Here is a 21,695-nt window from a genome sequence, read left to right as displayed (position 1 = left end):
AACAGTAAGTAGTTAATACAAATGTAGTGTTACTAAAAGTCTAATTAAAGATAATTAATATGTCGATTAATCTCAGAAGATGGATGAAAGTAAAGATATTTATATGGATCACATTGCAATAAAAATGGAAGAAATCAGCAATTGCAGGGAGACGACTCTAACAAACGACATGCAAAAATCTCATATTTAATATATATAAAATGTTTATTGTTTCGTTATGGTCAATCGTCTAATATGTATACACTTAGAAAAATGAAAAAGGGAGAAAAACCTTTCAAAGTTCTTTGTCGTGGATGTTTACAGACTCTTTGTTTGCCTTATAAATTAAAAATGAATAATAGGAAATTAAGATTTAGGCGATCAGCATTGGAAACATGATATTTTACCAATATGATTAAAAATGTTATTGTACTATCATAATTACTTGTTGTAATGTAATATTTCAAACAAGTCCTGTTTCCTAATTAGTCTGTCTCTCGTTACGTTTGTTTGATATCGCCAATATGTCAGGATTATATTACAACATTTGACAACTAAAATCTTGTTTATTGTTTTTCTCTCCTTTTTCAGATATAAAGAAATGCTTAATTAAGGAAATAATAAATAGTCTTGATAATAATATTTTAGTGGGAGGTCCTCGGCGACGTCCGAGCAAAAAGTTAACATTAAAAATTTTGAGATGATCCCTGTAAACAGTCGAAGTTGGTCTTGGAGTCCGTGTCTGATCGACGTTAGAAATGTCTAATAGACACACAGGTAAACAGGACACATTGCCTGTGAACAGTAACGTAACATGTACTGAGTACACAACACTGACATATTGGCGATATACACTCTATGACAATCTTTTAATTCTTGTCAAAAAGGACATCGATTGTTTGAGTCTGGAACTCATTCAGCTTCAAATCAAAGGTACAAAAATGTGTTTCTAAAATACCCTTCATAATCAGTGGAGGTCGCGATGTTGGTGTTTAAATGCTAAAAAAGCTTCATTCTGATTCATCGAACTTTCCAAAAAGCCTTTTTGTCGGGAAAAAGACGCGACTGGTATCATGCGACCAACAGTATCAGACCGTAGGCTAATTAACGTGGGTAACTGACGATGGGGTTACTATCACTGGCATTAAAATTGGAGGCAACAGAAGACAGATAATTTGATCCTTTGATATATAAAAGAATTGTATAATGGTACACTGTGGTTGACTGTTGCTTTGAATTGACATTTCTCTCTCTGTAATATTTAAATGAAGTCTCTACAGGCCTGTGATTGGTCAGGTTTTTTTTCTCCTGAACTGCCTTGACGTGGATAACCGAGGATGGTTTCACACCTGTTCTCAAAATTTGGAAAAGTGAAGGACCGGTATCGCTCGTCAGTGCTGCAGTACCAGCGTTCCGCACACATCGTCCGGCTTTGACTAAATGTATTTGCAATGATCCATTCATAGCGGATATCATGTTTGGTTACACGTTTTATCCGTTTGAACTTGCCATTTATGTTGAGCTCTCCCAGTACACCAGGAGGAATTGTTATAAAATGAAAAAGACATATTCGACGACCCATGTTTTGTTTTCAACTCACAATGTTCTAAAATATTATTTCTTTAGTCATTGTCTCTGGATTCCCGCTCTACACTTGTGACTGCGTCCAACTAAACAGAAACTATATACCATCGTATAATATTCTAGAGGTTTTTTTCTAGTAAATTGCATCACAATAATTGGCTGTAACACATAAAACATTTTTATTTCAGCATGTTTCACAGATTTACAGACAATATTTACATCGGGCCTTACATACCATATATAACAGACAAGGGATGATCATAATATACTATATATGTGACAAACAATTATCTTATCATGTATATATGTCTATGTTGATTAATGTTTTGCATGTTTTGATGCGTCATGTCCTGGTGCGTCGTGTTTTGGCGCGTCATGTTTTGGTGCTGTTTTGGTGCGTCATGTTTTGGTGGGTCATGTTTTGGTGCGTCATGTTTTGGTGGGTCATGTTTTGGTGCGTCATGTTTTGGTGCGTCATGTTTTGGTGATGCTTTGGTGCGTCATGTTTTGGTGCGTCATATTTTGGCGCGTCATGTTTTGGTGCGTCATATTTTGGCGCGTCATGGTCATGTTTTGGTGGGCCATGTTTTGGTGCGTCATGTTTTGGCACGTCATATTTTGGCACGTCATGTTTTGGTGGGCCATATTTTGGCGCGTCATGTTTTGGTGGGCCATGTTTTGGTGCGTCATGTTTTGGCACGTCATATTTTGGCACGTCATGTTTTGGTGGGCCATGTTTTGGTATGCCATGTTTTGGTGCGTCATGTTTTGGTGGGCCATGTTTTGATGCGTCATGTTTTAGTGGGTCATGTTTTGGTGGGCCATGTTTTGGTGCGTCATGTTTTGGCACGTCATATTTTGGCACGTCATGTTTTGGTGCGTCATATTTTGGCGCGTCATGTTTCGGTGGGTCATGTTTTGGTGGGCCATGTTTTGGTGCGTCATCATGTTTTGATGCGTCATGTTTTGGTGGGCCATGTTTTGGTGGGGGCCATGTTTTGGTTTTGGTGGGCGTCATGTTTTGGTGGGCCATGTTTTTGGTGGGCCATGTTTTGGTGCGTCATGTTTTGGTGGGTTTTTGCCTGTGTACTTTTGGTTACTTTTAATTATTGAATAATGTGTATTTTGTGCTTTTTCAACAACGATGATGTCATTCAGCGGAATACTTTAAGTCCCAAAGAGAATGAAATTAGAGGAAACAATATGACAACTTAGCTTCCTGCTTCCCGACCTATGATTTACTACCAACCCCAACCAAACTATTCACAACGCCAAGTGTGTACTTTGCAGGAAACCAGCTAACCTGAGACATATCCTCACATCATTCCGGGTGGCAATTTCAGACGGAAGATACACATGGCGCGACGACCAGGTCCTCAATAAGGTAGTAACAAGTCTAGACCGTGCAAGAAGGAAAAAGCGGACGATTACAAAAGGACCAAAGTTTGTCACATTTGTGAAGTCTAGAACCCGGGCTATAGAGTGTAGAGGCTGGCGGGATACTTGCAACAGCAGGAGACTGGGAAATGAGGGCAGACATCCAGCAGAGGATGAGTTTCCTAGGAGAGGTGGCATCAACACCACTCCGCCCAGACATTAGTTATGGTCCCGCAGCTCTAAGCAGGTAGTCATGGTGGAACAGTACCATGGCAAGACAGGAAGGAGGAGGCCAACGAATGGAAGTAGCAGACATACCACCAGCTGGTGGAGGAATGCCAACATAGAGGATGGAAGATATGGTACCTACCGTAAGAGGTAGGGTGCAGGGGTTTCCTAGGTCAGTTAGTATGGAGAGTCCTGCGCCTATTAAGGGTAACCGGAGCAGACCGGAGGGACCTGAGAGCAGCAGTAAGCAGGCGTGCAGAGGTTGCTTCCCGTTGTATCAGGCGGAAGAGGGAGAAGTGGATTGGTCATCAGGAACAGTGCTAGCCACAAGGTGACGAATGGCCGAAAGACAGACATCGCTGCCGTGGCGGTGAGCAGGCAGAAAATAAGACAATTACACGCAATAACACCAAGCGGATGCGATGGCCGACCGGTCATTGGTTGGGCCTGATCAACCAAGCCGGGGAACCTCTGGAGAACGAATATACGTACCCGGCCTACTATACCTTTCGGTCGGGGACGATATGGTGCCTATGTATCCTATTGGAGCAGTGCCGCAGACAATCGCTCGGGCACAATTTTTTATACTATTTTGTAGGTTTTCAACTATTTTATGCGTATACATGCATTTATATATTACTTTAGTCCAAAACCAACATAACTACCATTCTTAATATCTACCGTCCCGCTCACAAGACGTGAAAGTCACAATTTGTAGACTTGCTGTATACAATCCCTTAGAAAGACCTTCATATGTACATTTTATACGGTTCATCTTAATTGCCTAGTAGGTAAGAGATATAAAACAAGTATGATAACATGCTTACAAACGTTTAATAATGGTTTGTACAATGATTACTTTACTCCATTAGCAGTAATAGGCGCCACTTGAAGCTCGAAAGACAACACCATTTCTGTCTAAAGACTTTTGAGTTACAGTGTTGCAGCTACTCTAGATCTAGACGACATCCAGGAAATCCTCGAAAGCGTTCTCATATTTTATATATTTAGCGTTCTGCCGAACAGCATGGATACATTTTGGTAGATCCGGCCTTTGTCTGCCACATGCCGAAGGGTAAATTGCGCTCCATTGTGCTGTAAAGTTGAATATTTATCTACTTTGTCCCGCATTACATTACTGTTTGTATCTTATTATGTAATCGTATTCGTTTTGTATGTCTTAATAAATGAGTAGATCGCCTCGAAAATTTGACAATTGTTTTTGTCCACACGGTTGGAATTACTACCTTGTCCCATATTTACCATTTGAAGTAATTCGTATCCAACAAACTAACGTTTGATTGGATCCCGTGTCATCTGGAAAATCCTGTTGATATTACGTTTTGACCCTAATTATGAATATGGCTGCTATAACACTAAAGATATGATATGACAAGACGAACATGACAATGCAAACTTTTTTTGTGGTGTCAGAAATCTATATACCTATATTGCGGAATAAACATAAATTCAAAGTATGATGCCTTAGGTTTCTTTCTGGAGCTTTTCAAACATTTTAGAACAAATTACATGCTTTATAAGGTACAAGACCCTTGTAAACATTTTACATAAACGAATGCTTAACAGTTCTCTCGAAAAATGACCTTGAAGGATTTCACTGATAACGCTGGTTTATAACTTCTTTTTTTTTGCATACTGATCAGCGAATGCCACATACGTGCTGCGCCAGGTGGTCACGTGATAAAACGAAGTGGTAAAAACTGTTACGTGACTATACAAATCAGGTGTTAATACACCTGACTTGATAGTTATAAAGTGTATCTGTGTGTCAAGTGTTTTCCCTAGTATCATGTCAGCGGGAAGGGATTTATTTCCACCTATAGAACCATTCGATGTTGGAAGATTAAAGGTTTCTAAAATCCATGAACTTTATTACGAGCAGAGTGGAAATATTAACGGCAACCCAGTAATCTTTCTGTAAGTTTTTATTATCTTCCCTTTGAAAAAAAGTCTTATTAAAAACTACTACATATAATCGAGTAATAATTGGCGGTATAAATACGTATTTAAACAAGATTTTTTTCTATCAGGTCAAATCAATTTAAACATATGGAAAGAGTTAATATATTGTGTTAAGAAATTGTTACAAAAACCGTTATGATATTTTATATTTAAAGCATATTCTTTACCTGTATAAACAAGTATTTGATTCAGTTTTTGATAAAGCTGAATCTGCGATCCATATTATGTAATATTGTATCCTGTTATCGACCCTGATTACGTCATCGGGGACACATTTAGCCTTGTCAAGATAAGAGTAAAAAATAATCTGATAACGTCTGCACATATTTACAAGTACAAGGAGAAATTCTCTCTCCAATGTTTTTTTTTTTTTTTTTTTACATTTTTTTTTTTTTACATGTTCTTATTTTGAGTCTTTCTTCATATCTCATTGTTATTCGCAATATGTTTTTCAATATCTACTATTGTTATTATATTATATTATATTACTATTATATACGTCATGCTGAAATTTATGTTCAATATATTATGACTGATAGGCAGAAAGTAATAAAAGAATTGAATTGAAATGAATATCAACAGTCAAAGCACATTTTCTTACCCGACCACAGTTGAAGGGTAAAACTAATACACCATGCGTGCGGTGCTCACAATTTTAGCATCCCGCGGTGAGGATCTTCCACGGTGGAAATTAGTTTTGTCAAATAAAGGCATACATGTACTTGCATGGTTTTAACATTTCAACATTTTAACAGACTTTATAAGTTAAAACAAGATTTTCTTTGCATAAATAAAAAAAAAATAAGTCGTTACTTCAATCGCTTCCATATTGTTATAATTCATATTCATGACGTAGAACAAAACTACACTCTCTAGTACAATGTACAGTTTACTCATTACATGTACAGTCGTCATGATATTTTATGATTGAGAATACCATGACTTATTGTAATGGTAAAAATAAATATATAAATGTATGTTTAAATACAAATAAATGTGATGGCGTGACAAGCTCGACGTGACACATCTGCGCAACGCGACTGATTGCTTCCCTGTTCAGGCCCATTCCTAACGTTAGGAGGATATCACACCATAATACTTTGATGTTTCGGCTAATTTTAACCATGGCGATAAATTGTCAAAGATTTTTTTATTTGTATATGCACTGTACATTATTTCTCTTGTTAGTTAAGAGATACCAACTAATTAATTTTCCAGAAAAACATAACTTTTGGGAGATTTTTTCGTATTTGTTGATATGACACGGACTTTTCTTCACAGTGATCCGCTACTACCAGAACAACTGTATATATAATAAACGTGTGAAATTTTCCATTCACGTATCCACATGTACTACCTTGAATTCCGCATAGTGTAACGTTATCAGGAGAATTGTCTAGCGAAAATTAATTTTTACTATAGACCAAATAATACGATATGAAGCTGAAGATTTACACTTCTCTCCCTAAACTTAAGCCATGTATTTTTGGTTGTGAAAGCAAATTAGTAAAAAAAAATAGAAAAAAAAAATATTTAAAAAAAAATACAAAACAAAATACAAAAAAAAAATATTTAAAAAAAAATACAAAACAAAATACAAAAAAAAATACTAAATCAATAAATGAAATCAGGATCTTTGGACTTACATTTGTCCGATAAAGTTCATTTGACATTTATTCTACAACAAAGCGGTAGTGTAAGTGGATCAGAAAATAACGCTATAACAGTGAAATTCTGTTATTTAATTATTGAAATTAAAACACTCGGCCACATTGTCGATTAAATTCATCCATTTATATGGCAGATGATTGACATAGTACGGATGTTGATTGACAGGTGACCAATAAATAAAAGTCTTAGCTGATCCATTAAATATTCTTTTCAGAAATTATTGGCAAACGTTAATATAAACATCGATTTTGTTTTAATGTATGAGCTGATAAATGTCAATAAGACAGATTGAATATTTTTACAACTCTATGGCATTTTGTTGATTCCCAACACAGTCATGGTGGACCAGGAAGCGGTACCGCTCCCAGAGAACGTCGATTTTTTGACCCGGGATCCTATAGGATAATCCTGTTTGACCAAAGAGGTGCTGGGAAATCTACTCCTCCTTCAGAACTACGGGTAAGTCGGGAGGACCCGTTTCATGAAGAAGACTGACGTCATTCACTTCGTTCCCCAAAAATATTTGCTTCATTTAAGTTCCTGCATGTGGGTTATCATTTGATAGGAAAACACCCCATGGGACTTGGTAGAGGACATAGAACGCCTGAGGAAACACCTCGGAGTCGACAAATGGGTAGTGTTTGGTGGAAGCTGGGGGTCTACACTGGCCATCATGTACGCCGAGGCACATCCCGACCGTGTGAAGGCCCTTATCCTCAGGGGCGTGTTTGGATTAACCAGGTAATCCAGAATGTATAATTATATAATTTAAGTGTGTGATATATCATCACAAATCAATTGTAAATGAAAAGGTAGAGGTGAATTCGCGAAATTCTATCTCAGCGAATCAATATCTACAACATTTATATTGATAGGAATTCCATTCAATATTTTAATCCGCGAATTTTCATCTTCGTGAACTTGTTTTGAAAAAAATTCGCGAAAATTCGTAACCGCGAAAGAAAGTTGGTTTACAGTATCCGAATGCATGGCTTTAAATATGATACATTGACATTATCATCAAATTAAAATTGTTTCAGACGAGAAATGCTCTGGTCTAACCAGGATGGTGCCTGTCATATATTTCCCGATGTTTGGGAGGAATATTTAGCCCCTATCCCAATGGTAAGATTTGTTCAGGTTATCCCTAAAGCATCTTCTTATATGTCGATGTATTCATATACTGATATATATTCCATTTTTTCTAGATCAACTAATACACTAAATTAATTGTCAGGATAGACATTGACTTAATGCTATTCAACAGTAATAATACATTATTTCTTCCAGGTAAATTATCATGTTAAAGCAAAATTGTTAAGTGAAGTTGCGACCCGTCTTTTGGTCCTATTGTTGCTGCAAATTGCGCTGAATAGTTTCTCTTTATGCATAATGAAAAAATATCCAGCACAATTTGCAACAAGAATATGACCAAAATTCGGGCCGCAAATTCACTCAACAATTTTACCTTGTCATAATAATTTACTTTAGAAAAAAAAAATTATTTACATCTAGGGAGAGGAGTGATATGATGGTAATTTAATCTGCTAACTATGTTCACGACATGTTGTTGAATTCGTTTGTAAACTTATTTTTATGATATCTTTTCCCAATGGAGAGGACGGTGGCAGATAAAATAATGGAATATATCTGATGACAATATGTCTTTTTCTAATAAGATAGGGGAGATATAATGATGAGATATATGTTATTTCAAATAATTATATATATATATATATCTGATATTGCTTATATGCAATGTAGGTCTTCTCCATAGAACACATGTGTTGACGATATGATGTGGTTTTCAGGGAGAGAGTCGAGATATGATTATAATACATGTATACATGTGTTCAATTTCAAACAGTTTTATTGACAGACAGTGTCATAGAAATAGACACCTGGCATTGTCTATATAGTTCTTCTACCTAGAAAACTCGTGTTGGCGATATGATGTGGGTTTTAGAGAGAGAAATGATACTAGTATATGATATGTCATATGTGTGAATTTTCCTATTTTCCTGATCTTGGTGATAAAAGTGTTTTCCCAAATTCGGATTTTCTAATATTGTTTTCTGTTATAGGACTGAAAACTACTAATTCAAAATATTTCAAAGGTAGACTCATGTTTTCGCTAAATTGACTGGACTATTATATTTTTCCAGGGAGAGAGAGGAGATATGATGGGAGCCTACTACAGGATCCTAACGGGAGATGATGAAGAGAAGGCGTTCAGAGCGGCTAAGGCCTGGAATAAATGGAAGCTAGCGACGAGTAGTTTGTTGGTCGACGATGAGTATGTGAAGAAAGGAGACGATGACCCTTGGCCACAAAAAGGAGCAAGGATTGAAACGTGAGCAAGTTAATGTCATACAATGATCTTATCATAACTATTCCGTATTTGCATATGACAAGGGTTATCTTCCCTTGCGGGTATATATTGAGTGTGACGTCATCTGTTTCAGAGTGTAACGTTATATTTTGCAAAGAAACGACTTAAGTTGTGCTCACAAAATAAGGACGTCACAATGGATACCTACCCAAAAGGGGGGTAATTCTGTAATATGCAAAGACGTAATATGTCTTCGACGTACAGCATTCACTTTATTTAGTCAAATGAGTTTTGTCACTGTAACTATAATGTTCTTAAATCATCATCACTTCCAATAATTGTAAAGGAAATCAACAGGAATATATACATGTATATCTAACATCGGTTACGCACATCTTTGTTATCTTTTCCTGCGTTTTTCATCAGGTCACGGTACGCGGAGATAAATATTTTGAAACAGATGATCTAGTCATCATCATCACCATTCATCATCATCACTATCACCATTCATCATCATCAACATTCATCATCATCATCATCTTCATCATCATCATCACCATTTATCATCATCACTATCACCATTCATCATCATCACCATTCATCATCATCACCATCACCATTCATCATCATCATCATCACCATCACCATTCATCGTCATCATCATAATCATCATCACCATCACCATTTATCATCATTATCACCATCAGCATTTTCATTTCATCATCATCATCATCACCATTCATCATCACCATTATCATCTTCACTATCACCATCACCATTCATCATCATCATCATCATCTTCAGTTTCGATTTATTATTACATCTTCGCCTATCATTAATAAAAGGTTATTTTTTGTTTTGGGAATCGAATAGACTTATACTGACAAATTTCTTGACAATCACTTCTCTGAGGTTATTTATTGGCCAATATTCAGGCATCAAATCTTACTCTATCGCAAACTTCCTACCGGTCGGAGACTGCTTGATGAAACAGAACATATAGAACCAATTAACTTTTAGACTAAATCGCCTATATTAAATATATGACAAACTCCCTGATTATCAGAATAAGTAGGTTGACACCTCCAAAGCAAGACATAGAACGCGTCTTATATACGAGTTTCGCTCAAGATTCGCTCAAAATACATCGTTCAAAGTGTTTTTAAATGTCACTTGTTTAGATGTATTAATAGTTCTTTACTTTACTAATGCATAGCGTACAACGCGTACGTAGAAATTGACTTCCGATTGCTTGATGAAATAAATATATACACTATATATACAAGTCTTGTGATTAAAAATAAAAAACAATGTAAGGATACTTTTTCACTTCTTTTGCAGGCTTATTCCATGTATTGTTGGGTGTAGTGATAATCTCTAAGGAGGTTATGTAACATAGTTAAGTCATAGTCCATACATATGTTACTATATTTCATTTCAACTGCTTGTCAATATTCCGCTGTGAACGAGGGTTTGAATTCAAGTGGGTGATGATGTCATGACTTGTTTAGATTAGGTTCAAAGCAGTTCACAGATGTAGAGCTGACTGTCTGGCAAGGAATTCGAAATATTAACTCCGTTACTGCAAAGTGCTTAATTCGTTGAAGTCGGTGTTGTTTTATGAATGATTTCCTGGAGTGCCCCTTGGTGTCCTTTGACCTGTTTCCTGGAAGAGTCTATCAAGATCTAGGATATCCATTCATTTCAAAATTTTGAATGTTTTGATAATATCCGCTTTCATTCTGCGATATTCTAGAGTAGGAAGTCCAATTCTTTTTAATATTTCTTCATATGAAAGATCTTTTAACGCAGGTATCCTTTTTGTGTCTCTTCTTTGAACATTTTCGATTGTAATTTTGTCCTTCTGAAGTATAGGAGATGTAACTGACGTGGCATACTCCAGGTGTGGCTAATGAGCGTTTTATATCAGGTCAGGAAAATTTCAGGGCTCATATAAGAAAATATTCTGAATACAAGTCCGATCATCCTATTTGCTTTAGTGCTGGCTTGGTTAGCATGGAGTGAGAATTGGAGGGATCGGTCTATATACACTCTCATATATTTCTCTGACGACACTTTTTGTGTCTTAGAAGTAGTCCCGTCCTGTTGAAGCTGGTATTGATGGTTTCCCTGAGTGGTACCTACTGCTAGATATTTGCATTTTGATGTATTCAGCTTCATCAACCAGGTTTATGTACATTCACACATTTTATTGATGTTATCTTGGAAAACAAGTCTGTCGAGGTCTGAGTGAATTCATTTAGACAGCTTTGTATCATCCGCGAATAATTTAATGGTACAGTTGATCATGTCAAGCATGTCATTAACATAGACAAAAAAGTGTCGGCCCGAGGAGACGTCCCTGGGGTACCCCGCTAGTCACCGGTAGGGGGTCAGACAAGCTTTCATTAATCTTTACTCTTTGTGTCATGTCGTCAGAAAATGCTTGAATCCAGGCTAGTAGTTTTCCTCCTATCCCGTATTGTTATAGTTTGTGCAGTAGTAGTATATGCGACACCTTGTCAAAAGCCTTCCTGAAGTCTAAATAAATAAGTATATAATGTCTACATTGCGCCCCGTGTCCAATTCACCGATACAACCCTCCATAGATTTTAGGAGCTGAGTGAGACCCGATCTGTCTGATCTAAAGCCGTTTTGGTGATTTGACAGGAGATCTAGGTTATTCATGATCTCATTCCGAACAAATCTCTGCATATTTTTTGATGGGACCGACGTCAGACTAATGGGCCTATAGTTGTTAGGATCCTTTCTTGAGCCTTTTTTGAATATGAATTAACTATAGCTTCTTTCTAGGGGGTAGGCAATTTACTTTGATTCAGGGATTTTTGGAAGATTATCTGAAGAGGTGTTTTTATTGCATCAGCGGTTTCGTAGATGCACTTCGGATGTAAACTGTCTGGTTCATGTGGCTTGTTGGAATGTATTTGAAGTATTTCTCTGTAGACTTTATCTTCAGTTATATCAATAGTGTCAATTTGTTCATGATGGTGTTTTCGTGGAAAGGGAGGTACATTGGCCAATTTGTCGTTTACAAAGACGCTTGCAAAGATGTTGTTATAAGGACATTTGCAATTTCTCTAGGGTCAGTTGTCGGCTCTCCATCAGGATTGTCAATGACGTTAATCGTTGATCGTGGATCAGTTTTGGATTTTACATGAGTCCAGGAGAGTGTTGGATTTGTCTTTATTTGTGTCGCCAAATCATTTTCAAAGAGATATTTTGCTTTCCTGCATTGCTTTCTAGCGTCGTTTCTAGCTTTTTGGTATTGGTGAAAGTTTTCAGGTGTTTCACAGTGAAGATAGAGTTTCCAGAGTTGATGCTTTTTAATGATGCTTGATTTGCCCTCCTGATTCAATTATTGATTACGGAATTTGCTCGCAGTTTGTTCTTTGCTCACTGGTACATGTTTTTCAATCATTTTCTCAAGGATAACAGCAAAGTATCGCCAAGCTTTGTCCAGAGTGGAATCAAGTATTTCATATATCTTGCAAGTCTCTATTAATTTTATTCATGGTTTACTTGAAAGAAGTTGCGACGTGTTTGTCTTGTTTCTGGTCTTCACGGATGCAGTCTTGCAAATAATTTTAAATTGGATTTCAATTGATCATTTTTTCCTAATCCTGGAAAATATTTCAGGTCCTCAATCTGTTCTTCAAATGTAGTGAAAACTAAATCTAGTGTCGATGACAGTTGATTTTCTCTGTGTCTCGTAGGGACTGTGATATGTTGAAATAGTAATTTGTCCCTTGTTGTTTCTAAAAATAGGGTTGCTGGGTTAATTGACCCTACTAGTAAAATTTGAGTCCCCCAGGTAATTTCCCCGAAGTTAAAATCTCCCAGCAATAGGACATTGGTTGAATTAAATTACTCTAAGTTTTCAATGAGCTGGTTCAGTCTAGTGTTAGGCTTCTGTAGACACAACAGATGAGTATTGTGTCCTTCTTTTTTTACTGTAATGAGACAGGATATATATTCTTGGAAACTAATAGTGTAGTCATGTGCTTCACTGATAAAAATCTGCTTGACGTTGATTGCTACTCTTCTGTGTTCTTTGAGAAATGGGAATTGTAATTCTTCAGTTCATATGATTTCTCGTCTAGAGCTAATTTAATAAACTTGGGGAATATTTCACTGAGACAGATGATGTCTTGTTGTTCTTGCTCAATGTAAGTTTCTAGTTTTCCAAGCTTTTGTCTGAAGAGAATACATCTAAATTTGTATAGTTAACTCCGGTAATGTTGTGTTGTGGTAGGGACTATCCTCCCCGGTTTCAAAGTGACTTAGTTGAGGGCTAGGTGGCTTAGTTGTACTACCTTCTTGCCTTTCCATCCTTATCGATCCGACCTCTTTGGTAAGGTTGCCTTGTGTCAACTGATAACCACTACCTGCCTTAGGTAAATTCTTCGCATGTAACATATCTTGAGTTAGGTATCAATTGTTTGTAACATTTGCCACAACATTCAGGTCCTGACGAGTCCCTCCTCCTTTTGTTCACTTGGTAGGATTGAGGAGGAAAAATCTCATCAAGGTCACCGCTGTCCATCATGATAAAGGAAACAGCTGAATTTTCAAGATATATGAAGAATGGATGGGAGACGTCACATACAGTATTCCTTGACTAGCACTACTAGTATTCTTCCTTCTCAACCACTATTCAGATAAAGTTTTCCTGGGTGGACGCCGTCCCTCAGTAGGTTATAAGAAATTTTTAGTGTTGATTTTGATTTGTTAAGTTTTCTAGAAGTGCGCATGTCCTTTGGGAATTTTGCGGCCGAAATTCCAAATGATTCATTTAGGGATCGAATACCATGATTTAGCTGTTCGATTAGTTTTTCAAGGATTTTGTTGTTATCTTTGAATATATCACTAATGTGGTGGCCTTTAGTACAGTTCCGAACCTCAATTGAGTAGAACGGGCACTCCAGAATGACTAGTTTTAGCCGATCAACGGGACGGTTAAGTAGTGGTCTTAGTCTTTCTAAGAAATCCAGTAGAGTTTGTGGATCACTGTTGTCATTTAAGTCTATGAGTTTGTTCACTTTGCGAGTGAGGTCACAAGTACCAGTTCATATAGCTAATAATATAGTTCCATATGTTGTGATAAGGGAATCAATATTTTCTAGCACAAAATTCACTAGATAATTCGTCCCTTTTCCAGGTTTCACGAACCACTTGATATTTTTCTCCACCGTGATTTTACGCTGTTGCTGTACTTGTCTCCCTTTGCTGTCAGACACAATGGCAATTTGGCGGGACATACGATTTAGATTAGCTACTTCATCTTCGGTTCTTTGTAGATACTTAGCTAGTCTATTAGCACTCATGTGGTGATATAGGTTGGTAAGATCTCAATACACATCAATATATACATCCATACTCACAGTGCAACTCGTTGTGTCTAAGTTGAGAAATCAAGGAACGCAATTACATAACGTCTGTCACTCGATTTCGTCTCCTAAAGTATCAGACATCAATTAGATTAAAACAGCACACTATCACATTTTGAGTTAAATAGTTAAAAAATTATATAAACAGTAATTATTTTCTGTGATTTTTATGGATGTTACCCAATGGAAAATATGTAAATTCCTCACAAACTTGTCCGACAATTGTCGCTGGATTTTTTTTTCTTTTCTCGATCAGTGCGCGCATAACCGGAGGGCGAGTGTTAAGGAGGTTCAGCTTACTTACACAATTGCATGCGGTCTTGTTAGATGTAGTGGTTCAAATGTTAAATTCAAAGTATTCATATCTTTCATAAACTTATCTTTACTGGTGTTCTTATCTAAAGTAATCTTACATGTAGTTTAAACAAACAACACGCTATATATATGCTTGAGTACGATATGAAAACAAATTCACTTTTCTACCTTCAACTGGAGAGTTCAACAAAGGACATAATCATGATAATGCAATATCTTCACAATTTCTGATTTAGTTTAATAGTTTCGTATGGTTAAAATATTCGACTTTTCCAGACATTTTTTTGTACATGGTGGATGGTTGAAGTCCGACGAACAGATTTTGGATGATATTGAGAAAATCCGTCATATCCCAGGTACCATTATCCAGGGACGATATGATGTCGTCTGCCCAATGGAGACAGCCTGGGCGATTCACAGGGTAAGATGTAATGTAAATCTATACTGTGTATCTTTCAGTATCAATTTGGTTGCAATTATTCCACACTACAATTGCATATTCAAGGTTGGGGCGTATATAAGATTTATAAATAATTTCAAGTGATTTCCAATCAAATTCTTTTCAAAAATGTAATTGATGTGGTCTAACCAAGAACCATGATAATTTAAGAAGACTCCAAGATGGGTTTTTTCACATTTGCTACAGTATTACTTATAAATATAAGATCAGGATGGAGAATATCGGTATAATGTCTATTAGAGATAATAAGCGCTTCAGTTTTATTGGGATTAAATAGTATTCCCCATTATTTGCCCAAACAGATATTCTTAAAATAAAATATCTAAAATTTCAGCATCAGTTACTTACTTGTTGTTAATGAGAACAAAGAGTGATGTGTCAACAAATTGACATTAGAGTAAATTTCAGTTTCTAAATAATTTATATAAATAAAGAATATATATGGCCATAGTATTGCGAATCCAGTTCATGAGCTGGTTTCAGGAGCGCACTTAGAATTTACGAATTTACATAAGTTTTATGGAGATGCAACATTTATAGTGAAGAGATAGGACTATTCGTTTCAAACACACTGTACCGACATCGCTCAAATTGCTACCATCAAATATATAGAATCTTTAATGATCTTTCATTTTCATATCAAACTTTATAAAACGAACCTAAGACGTCTTTATCATTACCAGCCTCGGCGAACAAAAAACCAAAACTTCGAGAAGAGTTTTAGAAGAATCTTTTTTATCAAGTAACTACAGCTTACAACCTCTGTATTGAAGAATCTCGTGTCTTGTATCGCAACATTGCATTTGAGGACGGCATTTTATCCTGTCGGCCTCGAAATCCTGTTTTGACATGTCATAATGGATTTCGTGCCAAGCATATCGTGTAAGGTCATATTATACAAGTGACAAATGAAAAAAAAACCCATTACAAGTGCATAATCATTGGCTATCAGTCAGATTAAGTGATAAAATAATAAACTTTAAAAATCCCTATGGGTGATCAGGTGGCATGGTTAAACCGCTCGACTTTCACCTAGCCGGCCGGGGTTCGAACCCCGGCACGACGTGAAAAGATTAGGGATCACCTGCCAGATCGCGTGGTTTTTCTCCGAGCACTCCAGTTTCCTTCCACACTAAGACTCCTCGCACGCTTACATCCGGGTCATCGAGAGTGATTTTCATAAGTTGTTTAACTTGTTTAGCAATCGATGGATGTAAATAGGGATTGGATTTCGCTTTTATGTTAACCATGCTTGTATGGAGCAATTCCTCTAAGAATATATTCTATGGGGCGCGTTAGCCCCATATTGAATATATTCTTAGAGGAATTGCTCCATACAAGCATGGTTAACATAAAAGCGAAATCCAATCCCTATATTTACACTCACAAGACTTTTTATTTATATTTTATGCAATAAAATCGTCATTTGAAAGTGACGTAATTATTCAATAAAAGTCGGTCAAAAGTGGGAGAAGCTTACTCAATTGAACAGCGAATGATGACTCTTCACGTAAGATAGAATTATTCATCCGCGACGACAAAAAAAGTGTAAAATAAACACGTTAGCGCCCCATATTGAATATATTCTTAGAGGAATTGCTCCATACAAGCATGGTTAACATAAAAGCGAAATCCAATCCCTATATTTACACTCACAAGACTTTTTATCTATATTTTATGCAATAAAATCGTCATTTGAAAGTGACGTAATTATTCAATAAAAGTCGGTCAAAAGTGGGAGAAGCTTACTCAATTGAACAGCGAATGATGACTCTTCACGTAAGGTAGAATTATTCATCCCGCGACGACAAAAAAGTGTAAAATAAACACGTTAGCGCCCCATATTGAATATATTCTTAGAGGAATTGCTCCATACAAGCATGGTTAACATAAAAGCGAAAACCAATCCCTATATTTACACTCACAAGACTTTTTATCTATATTTTATGCAATAAAATCGTCATTTGAAAGTGACGTAATTATTCAATAAAAGTCGGTCAAAAGTGGGAGAAGCTTACTCAATTGAACAGCGAATGATGACTCTTCACGTAAGATAGAATTATTCATCCGCGACGACAAAAAAGTGTAAAATAAACACGTTAGCGCCCCATATTGAATATATTCTTAGAGGAATTGCTCCATACAAGCATGGTTAACATAAAAGCGAAAACCAATCCCTATATTTACACTCACAAGACTTTTTATCTATATTTTATGCAATAAAATCGTCATTTGAAAGTGACGTAATTATTCAATAAAAGTCGGTCAAAAGTGGGAGAAGCTTACTCAATTGAACAGCGAATGATGACTCTTCACGTAAGATAGAATTATTCATCCGCGACGACAAAAAGTGTAAAATAAACACGTTAGCGCCCCATATTGAATATATTCTTAGAGGAATTGCTCCATACAAGCATGGTTAACATAAAAGCGAAAACCAATCCCTATATTTACACTCACAAGACTTTTTATTTATATTTTATGCAATAAAATCGTCATTTGAAAGTGACGTAATTATTCAATAAAAGTCGGTCAAAAGTGGGAGAAGCTTACTCAATTGAACAGCGAATGATGACTCTTCACGTAAGATAGAATTATTCATCCGCGACGACAAAAAAGTTCGATATTTTAGTGTAAAATAAACATGGCAAACAAAGTGAATTTCAGAGATAATTTTATTTAATCATATCAGAACTTTGATTATATATTCAATTTTGCTAAAAGTTAATATATAGCGTAATAACATTAAGTATTTGTACCACTTGTACTCGGCCACATGTGTGAACTCGGTGACCATTATTGTGCAGCGAGGCAAAGCTGACGCACGCTTACACACTGGAGTTTGCCGAAGTTGTCAAAACACTGCATTTCAAGTAGCTCAATGTGTTAGAGATTGTCGTCTGACTTGATAGTATATCCTTGGGAGCCATGTGATTATATAATCTACGCTTAGATCCATATCGCCATCGATAGATAGAACAACTTCACTTGTGTCCGATGGATAGGCCTACATTGTATTTGTGGTGACGCGTTACTGTTAACACGTATATTATTTTATAATACACATGATTAGATTCTCAAAGAACAAAGACAAGAGTGTTTATAACTGATCTCTGTCAGAGGTTCTCACGCCCGTCCACCCCAAAGACTCGATCATAGGACGAACACAGACACAGAAGTAATGTTTACATTTGACATCCATCATTTTTACAAAAATGACAGCACTACATGTCGCCCCGGTCGGGAAATTTTTTCCGTTTCTTTATACAATTGTTACTTTTAAGAACCAATTAAATTACCCATAGCATGTGAGATGCAATTTATAAAACGATAGGACTCATATGTACCCAACAACTGTAACCTACCCATCGCAAATGTGGTATACAATAAAATATAGAATCATAATGATCTTTCAATTTACATATCAGTGTGGTATACAAAACGAACAAAGACATCATATTATCCGACAATTACCAGCAGTGTGGTAACATAAAAACAAAATGTACCCGACAACTCGAGAAGAGTTTTAGAAAATCCTGGTATAAAATTGTGGTAACAATAGCAACAGGACATCATATGTACCCGACAATTTACCCATAGCAAGTAACTACAGCAACAACATCATATTACCCGACAATTAACCTACCCATCTCGTGTCTTGTATCGCAATATTGCAGTTGAGGACGGCATTTTATGTACCCGGCAATTAACTAGCATTGTGGTACTACAATAGCAACAACAGGACATATATGTACCCGACAATTAACCTATGCCATAAGCATGTGTGGTATACAATAGCAACAACGGACAGCATATGTACTCCGACAACTAAACTACCCAAAGCAGTGTGGTATCCATAGCAACAACAATGCCATCAAATGTACCCGACAACTTACCTACCCATCAGCATGGGTGGTATACCATAGCAACAACAGGACATCATATGTACCCGACAATTAACCTACCGCCATAGCAGTGTGGTATACAATACAACAACAGGACATCATTTGTACCCGACAATTAACCTACCCATAGCAGTGTGGTATACCTTATGCAACAACCAGGACATCATATGTACCCGACAATTAAACCTACACCATAGCAGTGTGGTATACATAGCAACAACAGGACATCATATGTTACCCGACAATTAACCTACCCATAGCAGTGTGGTATACCATAGCAAAACAGGACATCATATGTTCCACCCGACAAACTAACCTACCCATAGCAGTGTGGTATACACATAGCAACAACAGGACATCACCCAACCTACCCATAGCAGTGTGGTATACAATAGCAACAACAGGACATCATATGTACCCGACAATTAACCTACCCATAGCAGTGTGGTATACATAGCAACAACAGGACATCATCATGTACCCGACAATTAACCTACCCATAGCAGTGTGGTATATACAATAACAACAACAGGACATCATATGTACCCGACAATTAACCTACCCATAGCAGTGTGGTATACCATAGCAACAACAGGACATCACAATGTATACTATAGCCCATATGACAATTAACCTACCCATAGCAGTGTGGTATACATAGCAACAACGGACATCATATGTACCCGACAATTAACCTACCCATAGCAGTGTGGTATACAATAGCAACAACAGGACATCATATGTACCCGACAATTAACCTACCCATAGCAGTGTGGTATACACCATAGCACACAACAGGACATCATATGTACCCGACAATTAACCTACCCATAGCAGTGTGGTATACCATAGCAACAACAGGACATCATATGTACCCGACAACTAACCTACCCATAGCAGGTGTGGTATACCATAGCAACAACAGGACATCATATGTACCCGACAACTAACCTACCCATAGCAGTGTGGTATACCATAGCAACAACAGGACATCATATGTACCCGACAATTAACCTACCCATAGCAGTGTGGTATACCATAGCAACAACAGGACATCATATGTACCCGACAACTAACCTACCCATAGCAGTGTGGTATACAATAGCAACAACAGGGACATCATATGTACCCGACAATTAACCTACCCATAGCAGTGTGGTATACTATAGCAACAACAGGACATCATATGTACCCGACAACTAACCTACCCATAGCAGTGTGGTATACAATAGCAACAACAGGACATCATATGTACCCGACAATTAACCTACCCATAGCAGTGTGGTATACCATAGCAACAACAGGACATCATATGTACCCGACAATTAACCTACCCATAGCAGTGTGGTATACCATAGCAACAACGGACATCATATGTACCCGACAATTAACCTACCCATAGCAGTGTGGTATACAATAGCAACAACAGGACATCAATGTACCCGACAATTAACCTACCCATAGCAGTGTGGTATACAATAGCAACAAACAGGACATCATATGTACCCGACAATTAACCTACCCATAGCAGTGTGGTATACAATAGCAACAACAGGACATCATATGTACCCGACAATTAACCTACCCATAGCAGTGTGGTATACAATAGCAACAACAGGACATCATATGTACCCGACAATTAACCTACCCATAGCAGTGTGGTATACATAGCAACAACAGGACATCATATGTACCCGACAATTAACCTACCCATAGCAGTGTGGTATACAATAGCAACAACAGGACATCATATGTACCCGACAATTAACCTACCCATAGCAGTGTGGTATACAATAGCAACAACAGGACATCATATGTACCCGACAATTAACCTACCCATAGCAGTGTGGTATACAATAGCAACAACAGGACATCATATGTACCCGACAACTAACCTACCCATAGCAGTGTGGTATACCATAGCAACAACAGGACATCATATGTACCCGACAATTAACCTACCCATAGCAGTGTGGTATACAATAGCAACAACAGGACATCATATGTACCCGACAATTAACCTACCCATAGCAGTGTGGTATACAATAGCAACAACAGGGACATCATATGTACCCGACAATTAACCTACCCATAGCAGTGTGGTATACATAGCAACAACAGGACATCATATGTACCCGACAATTAACCTACCCATAGCAGTGTGGTATACCATAGCAACAACAGGACATCATATGTACCCGACAATTAACCTACCCATAGCAGTGTGGTATACCAATAGCAACAACAGGACATCATATGTACCCGACAATTAACCTACCCATAGCAGTGTGGTATACATAGCAACAACAGGACATCATATGTACCCGACAATTAACCTACCCATAGCAGTGTGGTATACCATAGCAACAACAGGACATCATATGTACCCGACAATTAACCTACCCATACCCATAGCAGTGTGGTATACAATAGCAACAACAGGACATCATATG

General features: G+C 37.1%; 2 protein-coding genes across 2 annotated transcripts; one reads left to right on the top strand and one right to left on the bottom strand.

Annotated features, from left to right (window-relative positions):
- Positions 1-1,936: 1,936 nt before the first annotated feature.
- LOC138334638 (uncharacterized) lies at positions 1,937-2,596 on the bottom strand. Its single transcript, XM_069283274.1, has one exon. The coding sequence runs from the start codon at positions 2,594-2,596 to the stop codon at positions 1,937-1,939; it is 660 nt and encodes a 219-aa protein (XP_069139375.1).
- Positions 2,597-4,896: 2,300 nt separating this feature from the next.
- Positions 4,897-16,043, top strand: LOC138334248 (probable proline iminopeptidase). The gene is made up of 6 exons (XM_069282869.1): positions 4,897-5,106; positions 7,158-7,281; positions 7,388-7,563; positions 7,863-7,947; positions 8,988-9,175; positions 15,154-16,043. The coding sequence occupies exons 1-6, from the start codon at positions 4,979-4,981 to the stop codon at positions 15,419-15,421; spliced, it is 969 nt and encodes a 322-aa protein (XP_069138970.1). The 5' UTR covers positions 4,897-4,978; the 3' UTR covers positions 15,422-16,043.
- The last annotated feature ends 5,652 nt before the right edge of the window (positions 16,044-21,695 follow it).

The sequence above is a fragment of the Argopecten irradians genome, chromosome 11 (assembly GCF_041381155.1).
Source record: "Argopecten irradians isolate NY chromosome 11, Ai_NY, whole genome shotgun sequence".
NCBI classification, from domain to species: Eukaryota; Metazoa; Mollusca; class Bivalvia; order Pectinida; family Pectinidae; genus Argopecten; species Argopecten irradians.
The sequence above is the reverse complement of the archived record's forward strand: the minus strand, read 5'-3'. Positions and strand labels throughout refer to the sequence as shown.